The 18,946-nt window shown below is 39.3% G+C and overlaps 1 protein-coding gene across 1 annotated transcript; it reads right to left on the reverse strand.

Moving 5' to 3' along the window:
* Positions 1-10,142: 10,142 nt before the first annotated feature.
* LOC119731882 lies at positions 10,143-17,412 on the reverse strand. Its single transcript, XM_038205168.1, has 5 exons — positions 17,352-17,412; positions 12,627-12,965; positions 11,724-12,062; positions 11,232-11,543; positions 10,143-10,582 (listed from the first exon to the last, which is right to left on the reverse strand). Exons 1-5 carry the CDS (start codon positions 17,410-17,412, stop codon positions 10,143-10,145), a joined length of 1,491 nt encoding a protein of 496 aa, XP_038061096.1.
* Between the last annotated feature and the right edge of the window lie 1,534 nt (positions 17,413-18,946).

The raw sequence follows: 18,946 nt of genomic DNA on the forward strand, positions 1-18,946 counted from the left end.
GTCTTGTAGAAGTTTTAAAATATCTCTAAATCAGTGGCGTATCCAGATCACAAGATAAGTTCGATAGTCCGAAGGGCCGTTAGTCCAAAAATAGAATAAGGTTAATTACTCCGAAGGTTCGATAGTCCGAATAGACAATAGGGTTCGATAGTCCGAATTGACAATAAGGTTAGAAAGTCCGAACAGATGATAAGGTTCGTTAGTCCGAATATACGGTAGGTCCCATTGTCGGAATTGACAACAAGGTTCGATAGTCCGAATTGAGAATAAGGTTTTTTATTTATTTATTTATTTTGGCAAAAACAGACAAACATACAATGGTATTATAAACGAACGTATTTCATGTAAATACAGAGCCAAGGATAACCCGAAAAGCTGTTTATAAGACTGCTTAATTCCATCGGGGTCCTTAAAAACACACATTCGATAGTCTGAATGGGCAATACAGTTTGTAATCTCAAACTTCGGACTATCGGACGTTTCTGTTGATTGGGACCTTCGAACCTTGTTATCAATTCGGAATAATGAACCTTCGGATCATTTAACCTAATTTTCGTTTCGGACTAATTACACTTATTCTAAATTCGGACTATCGAATCTTCGGAAAAATGAACCTTTGGACCAATGCATCAAATTTCGGATTCACGAACCTTATTTCATTTTCGGACTATCGAACCTTCGGACAATCGGGTGGCCCCATAATTCGATAGTTCTGTGTTGGAGATTAGTGTTGAATTTTTGACATTACCTTAACCCTAAAAGGGCCGTGTTATTTTGACCATCTCTCAGCCGGGGGAGGAGGGGGGGGGGGCGGCCCCCACCTAAGATCTCGGCCATCGAGGGACGAAACATTTTGAAACTCAATACATGCATAGAGCAACTCTTTATAAACATACCCGAGAAATTTCATGACCAAAGGTCAAAGGGTTGTGGAATTATGGGAAATTAATTATTCATCGGTATGAATGGCAATTCTGGTCTGTGTACAGGATGTGTATGGGAAAATTCAGTTTTGGAAACATTTTCGCTGCGCAACAACCCCTGGTCCGATTTTTATGTTTTTGGTGTCAAAACATGCGCAAGGCTCTAGGCTAAAAAGTCATAAAAGCTCAAGTCGCGAAAAAAATGGTTAACTAAGGGTTCTTCTCTTTTTTTTCCCCAGCCCTTTTAGATTAAATCAAATTTGGAACCTTTAATTGAATCACAAGAGAACTTTAACTGTGAATCACAAGAGAACTTTAATGTTCCGCTACTACCAGACAGCAACAAAACCTGATGAGAAAAACCCGCTTGGTTGGTGATTATAGACAATTCCCTTTTCATTTAACACAAACAAAAGGAAGTTTAGAAACAAAGATCAACGAGGAAAACATACACAGAAACGTGTTATCTTACCCAACAACCAGAAAAGGGCGACATTACTTCTGACTGAAGATAGTATAGACTGTGTACTTCTTTTTATCTCATTTTTAACGAGTTTGAAACAAGACAAACAAACCGGTGAACCACACACAAGAAAGCATACAAGTTTTTCTTTTATTTTGAAAGGGAGTTGAACTGGCGTCTTAGTTTAACAAAGTCAGCGTTTATGTAAATAGTACAAAGTTTCATATTAATTTATACATCATATATCAAACCACATGCCACTTAAAAAAAATAGATGAAACAGAAATGAGGAAATGTTGAGGCCTGTACTCCGTATGAAGACTTTAGCTAGAGCAAACAGATTCATAAACGAAGCTCATTATCAATTTCCGATCGAAATCGGTAAATTGTTCCTCCTGTGTGAGTATCAGTAAAGTTAACAGTTATTACCGACATGGCTAGATTTTTGTTGCAAGAAGTAATTAATTAGCCAATATTAAATTATAATAATTATTATGAACTTGACTGCACAATCTCCCGAATATAATCAAAAGTTATTTGATACATACACACTTTGCGAAAACTGACCAGAGGTGATCGGTAATTAATTACTGATGGATAATTACAAATGAACGCCCAAGACAACTAATGAAATAATAGAAATACCTTGACCTTTCGAGGGTTTTAAGAGGTAATTTAGACTGTCCCTCGCCCGTTTCCCTCCCTGATTGGTTATTGATGAACCACATTTCCAAAAAATTAAGTGTTTTAATATTGGCTTTAATACAAGTATATATCCTTGTGTGTTCCTTGAATGCAACTATTGCCTCTATCAAATAACCTTATTGGCATCTGGCGCGTGGCCTCCTACCGATGAACATTGATTTTCAAACAAGGTTGCAATAATTGGTTTCACTCGAAATACAGAGTTTTCTGATTATCTCTCAATCACCATGCAGATTTAGAGGCAGCAGAGAGGGCTTAAGGGAGCAGAGCCTAGTACACATGACAAGGGATCGTGATGTCAAAAAAAAGAAGGTTAATTTGTTAATTTCTGAGCTTACCGTTCTTTTGACCAAATTCGGTCCGATAAATTGGTACAGTTTTGGGTAAATGCTGTCACTATTATCAGTCGATTATCAGACGAGAGTTCAGTACAAGAAACACGCCATCTGTGCGCCAGGATCACGCCGTTCACGCGCCTAATGTTCAAGGTACGCACATTAATCTAAACAATTCTGCAAACGGGCGACAGATTTTTCAAGTCGCGTCTGGATTAGGGCGACACGCCTTTTTGGGGTAAAAAATTAAGGTGATTTATTTTTTTTTTTGAATGTGCACAAACAAGCAACACCAAACGTCTTTGCGTTTGGCGCACAGGACATTGGAGCGTCGCTATACCGAATACCGCTATACCGAGCATTCGGCTTTAGCGGAAATCGTCCTTGTGCCCTGATGCCAAACGTCTAAAAAACGAGCGACAAGCAAGTTGCTTTAATTTCCCCCGGAATAGAAGGGGAAATCCACCCATTGCTGAAGATAGTAAGTTAAAAAAACTGTGTAATTACATAATTCAATAGTCGGCACTTGTTGAAAGTCGTCTTTTAGTAAGTAACGGGGTGTGCAGAAGTGTTCAGAAGAGAGATTATTATTGAAAAAAAAAGTAAGTAATGGTGCACGGGCAGCTTAAAATAGCTAACCGAACAATCGCTATTACGAACAATTTCTAAAGATATGATTAAACTCTGTTGTCTAGTTGCAATGGTGAGCGTGGGTTGAGTCAATACGCGCAATTACCCCTTTAAGATGATTTGCTGATTAATTAAGCAAGAAAAGTGCATCTTGACCACTTTTCTATATCGAGTCTTCGGTCATTCACCCGTTGTCGCGTCATAGACATGGATAAAAAAGTATGTTTGTTAAAATAAGCAAACTTGTCACGCGCTCTGTATCATGTTACAGCGCGTATACGCTCGGTTGTTCCTGTATTGCAAATACTGCATTCGAATTGACCAATCAAACAATTTGTTTTGACTTGGGATTTGTTGTTAATTTATTTTATTTTATTTCTTTCTTGTTATGAAACCGAGGATTCCTCAAACGTGCCCTAGGCACTGTAGCTCGAAAGCCTGAAGAAACATGTAGAGAGAAGACACTGAAAAGAATTTACAGTTTTAGAGGTGGGAGGAAAATCCCAGAGGAAAATTCTCAGGAAAATTCACGGAATCAGGTTGGGACTGAAAACCCAATCCACATATTGGCGTGGTTGAGATTGGAACCCGGGTCACAGCGGTGGACGGCGAGGAAAGTACCGCTACGCCAATCTGACGTCACGATTTAGTAACGTCGACTCCGATTGGCTGATGCGCGGCTTGCATATCAAACGTTATACGAGGGACTTGGCTAATAGTGGAAAACGGGTGATACTCAGACTGTTTCTGAGTAGGACCCGTTTAAAGCTCAACTTTTCGCAACTCTCATTTAAACTCTGACCACTCTTAAACTCCCGAAAAAAAACCTAACCCTTACCAGAATCCGGATTATAATTATTTGGACTGACACAGGTTCAAAATAACACTTCTCCGACCCATATCTGGCTCATTTGTACCCTAAAATTTTCATTCTGACACTAACAAGTTTCAGTCTAATTTGAACTTGGATTCCTGGTCAAATCTGACCTGGACTTTTTAGAGTGAAGTTGCTAATAAGGCGAGACAACGCATCATTAAATTGTTCTCTTCAACACATGGTCATGTTATAGTGAAACGTAAAAGGGTCAATGGTCCCGTGAAGCATTTCCTTTTGGCTTTTGGTAGATCCAAGCTTTGATTGGCATTTCGGCGTCTTGCGTGCAATATCTCAAGGCCGACTGTAAGAACGCCAAGTTATGGGACGGAACCACCCAGCTGGCTTGGTGGGTGTCAGACCAGACGGGGCTGGTGACCAACTGGGCCGGTGTACTGACGGGAAATGGCGGATGTAGATGTCACTGAACGTCGTCAATAAGTGAGTCATTTTAATTAAGTGGTGTCAATCATGCCCTTGTCGTATCACATCGCTTTTTGCTATGCGATACCATGTCCTGCCATGTATCACTCTTGTCAGCAATGTCTCGTAATATTAGTATGTTTTTCTTGTCATGTCATATCCCATCGTGTCATGTCATATCCCATTGTGTAATGCTATGTCGTATCGTGTCATATCATGCCGTGTTGTATCGTGTCATGTTATGTTGTATCGTATCATGTCATGTTATGTTGTATCGTGTCAAGTCATGTCGTGTCGTATCGTGTCATGTCGTATCGAGTCATGCCACTTCATTTTGATTTTATTCATTTACCAAGGCATCATCAACAAGTACCGCAAAGACTAGACATATTTATATCAAAATGTGGTTGAATCGAAATGGTATCCATGCATTACATGTTAGCTTGCAACTAGAGGTAATACGATAAACAGTGTGTTTTTAGGTATACAAATGTATTAAATATTTTAAGTAACGCCAACAATTTGTAACATTCAATTAGATCGCTAGGCAGGGGATATGGTAAAGGCTTGTCCGGCCGTTATTTACAAGGTGAATGTTGTTGGCTGCCGCGTTCCATAATCTATTTGTTGTCCCAGCTTGGGTCAGCCTGGTGTCAAGGTGGACCGCATACACGTCGAAAGGGAGCAACGAAAATGCAGTTCCTATCTGTGAAGGGGTTTACAATTATTAACGATATTTTTTACACGAAATTTGTTCAAAGTTCTTGGCCTATCCATTCTTTAACATTTAAGTATTGGTTGACATTTGTTGGTTAAGAATTTTGATTTTGTTTTACGTAACATCCTTTATTCAATGATTTGTTTTCATTATTCGGAATAAATGAACACAAACCCCTTTCGATCTATTTTTGCATACTTACATTTATTGCGATCACAATTTACACGTAGTCAAAGATTTGCACTGAATAGGCCTAATATGTATTTTCACTAAATTATTAAATAACTTGTTCGGTCTGAGTACAACGACTGTACAATGGGTATAGATGAAGCCCGGGTTGATGTATAGATGTAAACTACAGTTAAAAATCGATCGATACATTTGAATGCAAAGATTAATCATGTAGGCACTACTTTTCTATACATCGATAATCGCTAGTTTTCGGAACTTGTTATTCGTAGAAGCGTTCAATTTTAAGACCAGACCGTTCAGTTTTCCATTTGCACATTTAGGGAGATATCTGCTTTTTCGAATTAAATCAAATTATTTTAAGACCATATTCACAAATAAATTAAGCTGCCTCATTTTTCTATCTGTAAAGTCAAAATACAAAACAGAATATTTCTTAACTTGAAAGACCGTCAATCGGCAAGTTAAACACAAATATGATTGAAAGCTCATGCTTTGTATCATTTAATTTGAGAAACGTTCAGATAACATCTTTTGATGTTTGCTCAACATATGTGTACTCCAAAATGGAAAAGTATTTTCATCAATATGGGCGTGGGGGCCCCCGTGAAATCTTGTCGCCCCCCCCCCCTGAGATTTTGAGTTTCTAAAAAAAATATCATTGATCTACATGACGCCCCCCATGAAATGTTCCAGCCCCCCCCCCCCCCCCCCCAGCGCCCTCCCACTGAAAAATTCCTGGCTACGCCACTGTTGTTAAACCATATTTGTTTCGATTTTATTTTTATTTTATTTTTAAACATTATTCATCAAGGCCTACCATTGCACGAAGTTTCAAAGCTTCAAGAGCTTTACTTTTATAATTATGCTAAGTATCCATGGCAACTTGTGCGCAAAAGTGACAGTTTTCGTTTTCACGAAGTAACACTCAAGTTCCATTTACCATTGCAATGCATGGCGCGCACTCTGCTCATAAGTGAGCAAAAACGTTTTCACGAAGTAACACTCTTCTTGTAATAAGTTGTATGAGCGCGCGCGCGCTGACCTGAAGTTGCACTTTTCTCGTGTTGAATACATTAAGAGTGTTACTTCGTGAAAACAAAAAAAAATCAGTTTCGCAGCCTTTTCGGTTTCACGAACTAACACTCATCTTTTTCTATTATTTCTTATTTGATTAATACACAAACGGGTGCAAAACAGCAGATTTAATAAATTCAGTTCATCAAGTGTCCACAACGAGAAACCCAACTGAAATTACTCATTCGTTTTGACGCAAATTGTTGTTTTAGAAGGCGTTAAACTTTAGTTTTCTCCGATTGCTAGTTTTTACTGGTATGTAGATGGGTGTTACTTCGTGGTGTCGGTGACGATAGATAACGTGCAAAACACATTATACAGCTGTTGTCATATGTATTGCCTCATGATTTTTTTGCAGTCCAGAAATATCAATCAGCGTATAATATAAAAATCGATTTCCCGTAACACACAAATTAGACTTATAGCTGCATTTTTTTCCCAGGAATCGCCTCGCAATCTATTCACAAAACATAACCTCATTTCATATTTATTGTTTAATTTGTCTCTTTCGTCTTGCTGTTAACATACAAAAGTACAACAGAAATAACGACAGCGCCAACAAAAGCCCCCCCCCCCCCAAAAAAAAAAAAAAAAAAAAAAAACCCACGCAAAAAAAAAATTATAATAATAATCCCGTCTTACTTTATAAACTCTGGAATCCTAATTAATCCCCTGCAGAAACGTACACTGTACACATTTCAATGCATCACTCGCAAAATCGGGCATTGAGGTAACTTAGTCTGGCATAGAACCCGGCTTGCTAAAGTCGTTATTTACAGGTTCGGCAACGAAAAACAGATTTAAAACACTGCAAAAAATCAGACTTCATATATTTCAGATTGCTTACTGCACTTCTTAACCATCATTTTTATTTTGATTGTACGCATATACCCCTTTATGTCTTCTTCCGACGGGCAGTCCAATTTGTTTATCAACTGATAGATGGACGGAGCCACTTGTGGGAAAACATCATTCTCTGAGTTCGCAGAAGATTGAATTACAGAGTGGAGATCGACCGGGATGGCAGTGACAGAGAACAAGACACTTTTACAAGCCTTATCCTTTCCAGTCTTAGTAATTTCTTTTATTGTCGATTGCTCAACGGCTAATTCAACCTTACCGACCACCCTCACAAATTCGTAAATGGAAGTAGCTGTTTTACATGTAAAAGCTGTTTTACATGTAAAGGCTGCTTTACCAATATGTCTTAAACGATGTTCCACTTGTTCGTAAGCGTTGCGATCCTCGGACAGTATTTTGTTTACCTGATCCTTTGCGTCTTCCGATTCCTTTACTTCTACATTTGTACCTTTTACTACTGTAGCCATACCTGCCACAACGGCGACTGGAACAGAAATGAGGCCCATCACGGTGAAGAACGCAGCTGCGACACCAACGATTACCCCCTTAACAACCTAAATAAGGACAATTTGTGACGGCATTATTTGTGACGGCATTATTTGAGTTTCAACACAATTTATAGTTTTGTTTAAGAAAGGAAAAATTCTAAATATAATTTGGTAGCACGCCGGAGCCAGACTGAAGTATGTACTTCTGATTTTGCAAAATTGTTTTAATGTAGTTTTGTCAATTCATACACTTACCTGTTGTGTTCTAGATTTGCTATAAAAGCCCATGAGATCATCAGCAACTTTCCCTAGCATTTCGATTGTTTTTTTTCTGCATTGAACGTAGTTCAGTAGGTCTTCTTCTAAAGCATTCAGTTTGGTCTTCATTCTCACCACTACAAGGGGAAAAATAGATCAAAAGTGAGTGAGACCTCAAAAAATCGAATCATCCAATTAAATACCCCCAAAACTCTCATCCTTTCCACCCGCTATTAACAGTTCTAAAAACGTGGCAAGAGACTCTCCTATCTGTGTATTTTTAATAAAGGGAATAAATGTGCGCTTTGGAGGTTTCATCACTCTGCTTCAGACCGCTTGGAGTCTGGATGCTGATAATTATCCGAGCCGAAGGCAAGTTTTTTTTTTGGTAAAAAAAAACGATTTTGTTCAACAAGTTCACTTCATGTTTCTTGAAACACCCCTCTAGCTAAATAATGGAGTGTCCAGCTCGCGAATAACATGTGAACAACTCATTTTATGGAGATTGGCGTGCGCAATGTCGCGCAGAATGCACCTTGGTGCGTTTCGTAGTGAATTAAGGACTCTAAAGTACTTACTTATTGGTAGTATTGCGCATGTCATAGGTAGTATTGCGCATGCCTACGAGAGGATTGTGAACGTTCAACCCAAAAAAAATTGTAAGAGGCACTAGATTTTTAGGACTCAACATTTCATGCGACAGTGAAAAATGTTTAAGATCAGCTAGCCATGTCTTTTTTATCCGTTTAAGACCGGCCACGTGACGGGCTCTCGACCAATAGGAATGGGTAAACTGTCTTAGGTATTTATGAATAAAAAGTAATTATAAACTGTCACAACGCCATCATTAGCTAAAAAGTGGTAAGTTGAGTTACAATTGCAGATTGTTCGGGCTGACAACTATTTCGTAAGACACAGCCCAGGAAAGTTATAAATAAAGTTATGTCACAAGAAAGGATCATGTAGATTGTCTTACGACCACTCAAAAATACACTCACTTCTGACACGACGGCAGACATATACAACGAAAACAATCAGCCCAAAGCAACAGCATACAGCGATGATAACAATGGCGGTGGAAGGTCCTTCAACAACTGCAGACACAAAATCAGATCGATAAAAAGAAGTTCGTATAATTCCTGTTTATTAACAAAATCCGTTTCAGCGTTTTGCAGGAATTTGCAGAGTTAATTGTTCAAGCTAACGAAAGGGGTACCCACAGTTTTATTTTGCTTTGTTTTGAAATATGAAATATTAATTGATCGAAATATTTTTTGTGTAGTAGTTAAAAAGACACTTTACGTTCCATCGGTTGGTCTCTTCTTTTATAACTTAACGTTTTATGTTAGAAAGTTCTGATAATTTGCGTAATAATGCTTAATAATTATACTATTTGTTTACTTACAAATACTATACTACAAAACGTAATTCACCAACGTGATCAACAATAACGTTATTATTCATCATGATGTTTTTGTGACCGGGGCCGTTTGGGAAGGGGTGTCCTTTGGCGGCACTTAATGGATGTCATACAGGGTGAGTAAGAAAACGAAACCCAAATGTGGGGACCATTGTTTTATTAAAGTTCTGCATGTAGCACTTTCCAAATCTAGGACATGAAAGCCCAATTCATAAGCTTTCTTTTAGTAAAAGAATAATTCAAATCCCCCATGTACTTTTTAAGTTACAAAATTTTAAACCCAGCTCCATTTTAAAGTCCTGTCCACGGATCACAAAAAATGAGTGCGTTCTTCCAGCAAAACGAAAACAATTCACACACATCCCTAAGTGATTTGTTTTTGTTTTGCTGCAAGAACACTGACCTTTTAGTGATCCGTGGACAGAACTGTAAAACGGTGGTTGTGTTTCAAATTATGTAACTTAAACAGTTCATGTCCTAGATTTTTAAAGTGCTACATGCAGAACTTCAATAAAACAATAGTCCCGACATTTGGGTTTCGTTTTTTTTTTTACTCACCCTGTAGAACTGTCCAACAACGGTATTTTGAAGAGGGTTTTAAGTCGGCAAGACGTCGATACAGTGAATTCTTACTTTCCCCAGCCCGACAAAAAAGCTGCATACATCGTTGATTGCTTTGTAAATGAATTCTTTGCCTTTCATGATATCGTTGATTGCGTGTACTTCAAGTTAGAACAAAGGCTTAAAGATCCGTAGACTTCAATTTAAGGCAAACAAATCAACAAGTTTCAAACACGTTGCGAGGAAGTAGCAATCGCATGGAGTCGAGGCAAGTTCTATGGACGTACTCACTTTTGACTACTAAATCCACGTACGATTTAATCAGCAATTCATTCTCAGGGAAGACGTGACACCAGTACCTGACGTCCTCTTCTTCAAGGCACCCGTTCAGGAAAAGTGCGCCCTCCGGAGATATGGAGAAACAGTTGTTGTCTCTAGGATCAGACATCTTTTTGGAGCCACCTGGTATGTGCAACCTCCCGATCACGGTGGTCGTTGCATTGCCAAGCTTGGCAAAAGACCAGAACACAGTTGCAGGACTTCCGATCTCGGCCGAATCCGATGCAGCTTGGCACGGAAGTGTGTAATTTGTCCCAGCTTTAAAGTAGATTTTCGAGCTTGAAGACACATCTCCGCCGTCTAACGGGAATTTCCGTCCTGTATATTTAAGTTTGAAAATAGGGGAAATAGTGTTATAATTTAGCCCGAAGAAAAACAAAAGTAACAGTCGAATCGGGCATGTTTTCAGAGAAGTCAGGACAGTAATCAAAATCTTGTCTAACGTATTGCTAAGTAGAACAATAATTGGTGTACTTAGTGCTTTATTAGTTGTTTTTTAATGTTTTGTTCATAAGATACAGCCGTCACAATACGGGTCTTGAAAAACCACTTGAGCCACTTTTTTATCAAGTTTTTAGATTCGATACGAATCCGGTAAAAATAGTCACACGTCACTCTTGAACAAAGGAAATTATATCATTCGTGTGTTGTTCCAAGTGCACCTCCTCACTTTGGCAAGTGGTCCAAGACAATTTTCAAACCTTGAGTTCCATGAAGCTGGCGTCTGTTCCAATGCATTGATTTGAATGAAATACAGTTTGTATGGTAGATTGCTTATCTGCCGTTTCGACTTATTTGAAGAAAAAAAACTCACGTGCAATATACCTTTATTATAGGGTCTTATCATTCGCATTACAACATCTTTTTCACAAACTCTTACTGAATATCTTACCGCTCAGTGTAATTGTAATCCTCTTTAATTTTCTCAAGATTAAATAAAAAAAAATATATATATACTATTATTCACCTATTACTCTAACACGAATATAACCACCACCGCTTCCTTCGCCTGTATCACATTGGTATCTTCCAGAATCTTCGCCACCAGCAGATTTGATGATCAGGCCGAAATCACTAGCAAGTTCGGACTCGGAATCAGCTTCCACGAGGTTGCTTGACAGTAAAACGTGTCGAGCTGAGCTGTCGATCTTGAACCACTGCACCTCACAAGTTGTGCCACCGGGCGTCCAGTTCCAGCATGGGAGTGTCTGCTCTTCACCCTCAAGAACATAAAATGATGTCGATGAAGCTTTGAGGGCTTTATTGGGTTGTTGTCGATCTACATTTAAAATAGAGGAATTTCAAAATGAATGTGACAGTCGGTGCTGCAGACATTGCGAAGCGTCGCTGATAAAGTGGTCTACACGGAAGTTCTTGTCTGTAAGACAAATCAGCTTGATAAGACTACCGGTAGGTCTTACCGGTAGGTCTTTCGTCCACTAAAATACTTTTTCCTTACCTGTTATTTTGACATTGGTGTTGCAATTTCTGAGTGTACCATCCGACTTGAACACATGACACCAGAATCTCTGTGTATCTTGTACGTCATTCAGGGAGTTGACTGTAAGTGAAGCGTCGCTACCAATGCTGTAATCGGCGCCATGTTGAATATGCAGGGTAGTACCATCAGAGAAACGTGCACCAATGATCTGTGTATATGTAGTGACGCCCTCTCCCGTTGACCAATACACTACGTCTGGTGTCTGTGACGCGCACTCACACGGTAGCGTATGTCTGCGTCCTCGCTGTAAACTAGCAGAGGAAGATACCTGACTACTACCTCCTGGAAAGGTATCGTCTGTGTTATTGGAATTTTAAATAATTGCTTTTCAACTGTAGTCCTTGATGACAACTGTGAGAAACTTCAGTTGAGGTATACATGTTTTTTTATGGTGGGGGGGGTAGGGATGATTTGGTGATGGGGAAAGTTATGGGGAGAAATGTTTGAAAGAGACTCAAACATAAGGTAAGCAGTGTCGCAGTCATTATGATTCCGGTGTAGCATGAAATTAGGTTTAATGAAATACGGACTCATTGGTGGTATTGCGCATGTTCATGCAGAGATAATTAGGAGAGGGACCGGTCACGTGAGAGGGTTTAACCAATAAAAGGAAAAAAAAAGTCGGATTTTCATACGAGTCCGATTTTCATATGACACCGATTTTCATATGACACCGGTCACAAGTAATCACAAGTAATTAATCCGGTCACTGGTAACGGAGGTTAGACAAAAACAATGGATTGTCTTTGTCTCATGGTTTTTAATGGGACGAGTTCGCTCGAATTAGACAACATATATGTTTGACTTGTGATGACTTGTGAACCACCAGATGTTTCTCGAAGTTTAAAACAGAGGTTTTACCTATAACTTGGACATCTACTCCCGCGTCTCTAGCTTCGGTAGTTTGAGGGATGACTTGGCACAGGAACCTCCCTTCGTCCCTGTCTTCGACACCTTTAATGACAAGGCTGTGAGAGGACGGCATCGAGTATCTCTCCTCGGCAGGTGTGTCTTTGTTGATTCCTCCCCGCAGGTCTCGGCTGATCAGACGAGCTTTTGATGGGTCGTCTACGCTGGATCCCTGGTACCAAATGACACCGTCTAAACTTTCACCGGGGCGAAACGCAGGACAGCGAATTTTGTGCCAAACAGTCTTTTGAAGGTAGCGGGGGCCGCCAAAGATATCTTGGATGCTCGTATCTGAAAATAAAGATATACAAAAGCTCATCGGAAAACGGCAGAGCTCGATATTCGAAATAATATCACCAGAATGTGCCCTAACAGCTCGATTGAAAATGTTATCACATGTCTTTTTCCAAGTAATGAGATTTAACATTTTCCTCAAGATCATGCAGCGGTAGCCGCGCTAGCGTAAGGTACATTTTCAGATGAAGAAATTTGAACAAAATCGCACCAACTAAAACGTTTGAATTGTAGTTCTAAAATGTACATGTGAATAGTTAGCCCTAAAGGGGCCGGGGCGGAATCCGCCCCCCCCCCCAACTTTTTCCGCGATAGCTTAAAAAAAACCGCAACCCGAGCTGTTCTGACTTTTTAACCTCGAGACTTGCGCATGGTTTGATACCAAAAACATAAACATCTGACAATTGTAAAAAAAATTAGGCGCTTCGCCCCGTAAAAACTGACTTTCCTCATATACGTATATAGTGTACACGGACTAGAGTTATCATTCATGCATAATTATGAATAATGAATGAGCCATAATTCCAAAACCTTTTGACCTATAGTCATGACATTTCTTGGGTATGTTCATGATAAGTCGTTCTATTCATGTACTGAGTTTATTTTTTCCCGCCCCATCCCCCCCCCCCCCCGGCTGAGAGATGATCAAAATAGCCCGGACCTTTAAGTTCAAAACAGTGTAAAGAAAAACAATCAAACAAAAGGTTGGGCAATTTCACTTTCTCTAACATCAGCAAAATCCAAATAAAATAAATAGGCGTAGCATCAAAAATATGCATTAGATGATAGATAGTTGACGTATTGACACACTGTTGGCAAAATAAGAGATAACCTATTTGCCCTACTTTTCACATGTGCATGGAAACGTAGTATGAATTTTTCTGAGCACTTTGAACGTTGAACCCTCTGCGATGTTTGTACAACAACAGTACAAAACAACCGCTGCACGTTATTGGGCAATCCCTCCTGCGGCCGCGTGTGTATGATAGCGGTATCGAAGAACACATCGCATTCCGTTAATACACAGCACAATCTAAAAATGGAAGTTTGGAAAGCACCATCTGGCGAAATGCAACAAAATATTTTTTTTATTATTATTTTTAATATAGTTTTTTTCCGGTCATTTTAACACTTGATTCAAACAAATTCCATATATCGATACTTTAACTTCGTCCCCGAACATCGCCAAGCTCAGTTCTCAATTTGGATTTCAGAAAGCAACCACTAGATTTCATTAAAGGTTCAGTATAATTCATTTTTTTTAGCATACCGATTCGTCCTAAATTTGTTAATTTTGTCTCGGGTAGCAATCGGCGTTGGACAAATCGGTAGGCTTAAAAGTTGAATTATAATTAACCTCAAATGAAATCTAGTGGTGGCTTTCTGAAATACAAATTGAGAATTGAGCTTAATGATGTTAGGGGACGAAATTAAAGCATCGATATAAGGAATTCGTGTGATACAAGTGTTAAAACGACCGGGAAAACCTACAATTCAAAATTAACAGAAAGCTTTTTTAAACTCCTTTTTGTGTCAACGAAAAATGTTCGGGGAGCTCGATCGGGGTGTACCTACATTTATAACAAGGTCGTAATAAGCTCGTTCTTTTAAAGCATTCCATTTCCGTAACTTAAAACTGGAATGCATTTTCCAAATGGGCAAATGTGGACAAAGCCTAACATTTGTAAATCAGCAACACACTTGAAAGGCGATATAATTATTCTCACCAGGGTTGGCCGGACACACGTTGTATTTTGACACACAAAATCCCACCGTTGAGAACATCAACAGCCCAACCATTACCAGGGAACGAATTCTGATTGACGGCATTGTGAAATCCAGATATCTGTTGATGAAATTTGCGCTGTAGTTATTTAGACACATTTTTGATAAAGCATTTGTACTGTATCATGTTTTAGTCTGTTACTTTACATCACTAACCACTCGTGGGTCAAAAAGTAAACGTGCAATATGCGAACTGGACAAATGTGCCTTTCCACTTTTAACAATGACCAACAAGTCCACGAAAAAAAAAATATATATCGTTGAATCCTGTATACAAAAACAAAAGATGAATGTGTCCCTCACATTGAAAAAAAAGAAGACGAAAAAAACATCCAGGGCTGCTCCATTCTCTGTCTTCAACAGCCCATGCACATCCGCATAATGTTTCGCTAATTTTAACAAACGCATCGATCGCCATAACAATCATGGATCAGACACAAAATGAGAAATATTTCTGGCTCGAAATGGAACTAAAGGCACAGTTTTAAAACAACAAAGACTCACCAAACCAGAGCACAGGTGTTTATTAAGGGGCCATTCAAAATGTTAGATGTTTTTAAATTTCGAAATTGTGGGTGGGTGGGTCAGGCTAAATAATTGAAAATCGAAATTCACTTTTCATTAAAAAAAAGGCAAAAAAAGTTAGATCTTTTGACTTGCCTGTAGCTCCATGCCTGAACTACACACAAGCGTTCCGATATCGCGATATGCGAGTTTCTTTTCCAACTTCGTCCCCTGTATTTACTGTACATGTACGTGTGTATAGACCCACTGAGTGAAACACTGTGACAAAGGAAGTAGGTGGTTTTTCGGTAGATTTAGACGCCAGGCGTTTGTAGCGGTTAGGCCGTGCAGAGGCTGCAGGGTACCAGGTGTACTACATGGGCTATACATTATAACACAACGTGGATGTCGATTACTAACCACCATAAAAACTGGACTGTTTAACCACTGGACTAAAAGACTACAAGGACCGCAGCCTGCGCTCGCTAGTGCAGTCCGGCGTTTTCCTAGTTCCGTATTATAGTTCCGGATTGCTTCAAATAAAAACCTACCTGGATTAGTCTTCAATATTTTTTTTTCCGACGAAGTGCATTTTGAAAAGGAAAATGTAAGCTTTTTTATAGACAAAGATCTTTTCGATAAAATCTTTAGAAAGCGAGTTTTGGCGAGATTTCTGACTCGAACTTTGACATATTTGGACCGTTTTTAGAAAATCACGGGATCTGCAAATTGACGATAAATTTTCTCCTCGGTACATCACTCGTACCGTGTGTTTTCGAAAAAAAATTGCATAGATTACAGTCGCATAAACTCTTCCATCGAATGTTTGTTGAATTAAAATAAGTTGTAGAGTCTCTTATTTTTGAAAACTCAGCAATGAATGACCGTATTTTTTAACTAGTTCTGGATCGCGCATGCACTTACGACCCAACTACGTTTTTCTCTTTTTAAAATTTGCTGGTATTCTCTTGAATGAGCTTTTTTTGGAAAATTAAGCAATACTTCATCAGAAATATGCTTAATTTTGGATTTTTTTGGCTGAATAATCTCGCGCGATTTCTTTTTTTCGCGCGAAGCAGTTTTTGATCGATTCCAAATTGATTGAACCGATCCGGAACTAGGAAGAATGGCATCGGTACATTTGACGTCGTAAAGTTAAATTTAAAGGAGCTTAAATTTGGAAAATTGTTGTGTAACATCTTCATCACTCAAGGTAAACTTTTTAATCAATGTCACTTGAATTTGTGGAGTAGTTGAGCCGAAAGCAGCCTGAATGATGTTTACTATCCAGAGCTATAAAAACGACTGCGTGCAAAAGAGGAAGAATGACAACTTCACGCCGTCACTAAACTGGACACACATGCATGACATGTACAAGGGTATCCATGTACATGTTTAAGTATACATGTATATGTACAGGCAAGTGCATGTATATGTACATGTTTTTGGATTATTGCATGACAAATCGGGGTTTTTTTATTAATGAAAATTGGGGGTGAGTGGGTGGGTCAAAATAATTTGGAAACAAAAATCGAAATTTAAAAACATTGAACATCTAACAGTAATCATTAAATACATTCCCTTGAACCGAATATGATGTTACTTCCACAAAAATAAACACTGTATTCTTAACAATCCCAGAGAACACTCACCTCTAACAGTAGTGGGAAGAGAGCTAATTTGAACGATGCTTACCACTAGTTCAAAGCAGGAATTTACAATGCAAACAAAATGCGCAGTATTAACGGAAATGTACGGGCTCCCGTTTTGGACACTCGGAAATTCCCCACATGTTGCAACCCAAGGTATTCCAGTGAGTCCTGCATTGTAGCAATGAAGGGTCAACACAAGCTCGGGCGCGGCTCATTTGCATAGTCCAAGAGCCAGGGGTCATTTATTTTCTGGAAATGACCGAGTGCTTAGTGGGTATTTTTGGAAAGGGTACACCTTGGGGAATTCGAATTGGCTAGTCTTATGGTTACCTGGCGGTTGACCTGAATACCAGGAGCAGATAAGTGCCGTCGCGTGAGCAGTGTTTAGGACATGCAACAGCCGTCGGGTCAGTAATGGACTGTCTACGCAGAACGTACGCACTACTGACCCAGCGGCTATTGGATGTCGTACTTAACGATGCGCAGCACTGAATACAGGCCATGTTTACGTTCTATTTTCCTTTTAAATGAGTTCATATCAATAGACGAGCATTTAACGGAGAGTACTATATGAACAGCATATTCGAACATTTTGATCACGAACATGAAGGTGTTTGGTGCCTTTTTTAGACCATGGATAAATCATTATAGACACCAACAAATATAGCCTCATTGAACTTGCTTGAGGGATCGAGTTATATAGAACTTGTTGGCGTCTCTTTCACCTCTAAGACGGTCTTCAATGTTAATTTAGAGGACATAGGGAGTCACTGCGCAGCCCTCCTCACCAGCTGATGACAAAAGCTAGTGCCTGCTGAGCCTTCAACAACGGTGCTGGGGCGCATGGAAGGATGGGATGCTGAAACATCTCATGAATGTACATGATATTTAGAGAGACCAAAACCTCCCTCGTGAAAGGGATGTCTTCATAGAATAGAGATGGGTTGATATTCTGGCACTACACCAAGAATATCCTGCTTGTATGATATTTGTTTGGCTCTCAGTGGAGTCGCAGCTGCTTCAATCGCTGGCCTTGGCCCTCATTTTGACATTGAGTCAGAGTTGCCGGCGCACTCGAGGCCTGGGGCGAGATGCGAGTTACCGTACGTAAGCATGGTGTTAGTAACCGTGGGTAATATAATTTATTATAACTAGTGCAGGGCCCGTTGAAAATGTTTCTGTTTGGAGGGGGCAGAGAACTACTCATTCAAACAACGCACATTACATGTTGCTAGCTTTCACAGGTTGAACGCACATTGATAGGTTAAACGCGTACTTTGTACGCTGTAGTTATTTAGACAAATTTATGATAAAGCATTTGTACTATATCATGTTTTAGTTTGTTACTTTACATCACTAACCACTCGTGGGTCAAAAAGTATATGTGCAATATGCGGACTGGACAAATGTGCCCTTCTACTTTTAACAATGAACAACAAGTCCACGAAAAAAAAAATATATATATATCGTTGAATCCTGTCTACAAAAACAAAAGATGAATGTGTCCCTCACATTGAAAAAAAAAAAATCCAGGGCTGCTCCATTCCCTGTCTTTAACAGCCCATGCACATTCGCATGATGTTTCGCTCATTTAAAAAAAACCGCATCGATCGCCATAACAATCATGGATCATTCACAAAATGAGAAATATCTCTGGCTCAAAATGGAACTAAAGGCACAGTTTTAAAGCAACAAAGAAACACCAAACCAGAGAACAGGTGTTTATTAAGGGGCCATTCAAAATGTTCGATGTTTTTAAATTACGAAATTGTGGGTGGGTGGGTCAAGCTATTTTCATTAAGAAAAAGGGCAAAAAAAGTTAGATCTTTTGACTTGCCTGTAGCTCCATGCCTGAACTACACACAAGCGTCCCGATATCGCGATATGCGTGTTTCTTTTCCAACTTCGTCCCCGGTATGTACTTTACATGTACGTGTGTATTTACCCATTGTGTGAAACACTGTGTGTGCACAAGAGGAAGACCGACAACTTTACGTCGTCACTGAACTGGACACACATGCATGACATGTACAGGCA

Source organism: Patiria miniata, unplaced genomic scaffold (genome assembly GCF_015706575.1).
Source record: "Patiria miniata isolate m_02_andy unplaced genomic scaffold, ASM1570657v1 HiC_scaffold_1, whole genome shotgun sequence".
NCBI lineage: Eukaryota > Metazoa > Echinodermata > Asteroidea > Valvatida > Asterinidae > Patiria > Patiria miniata.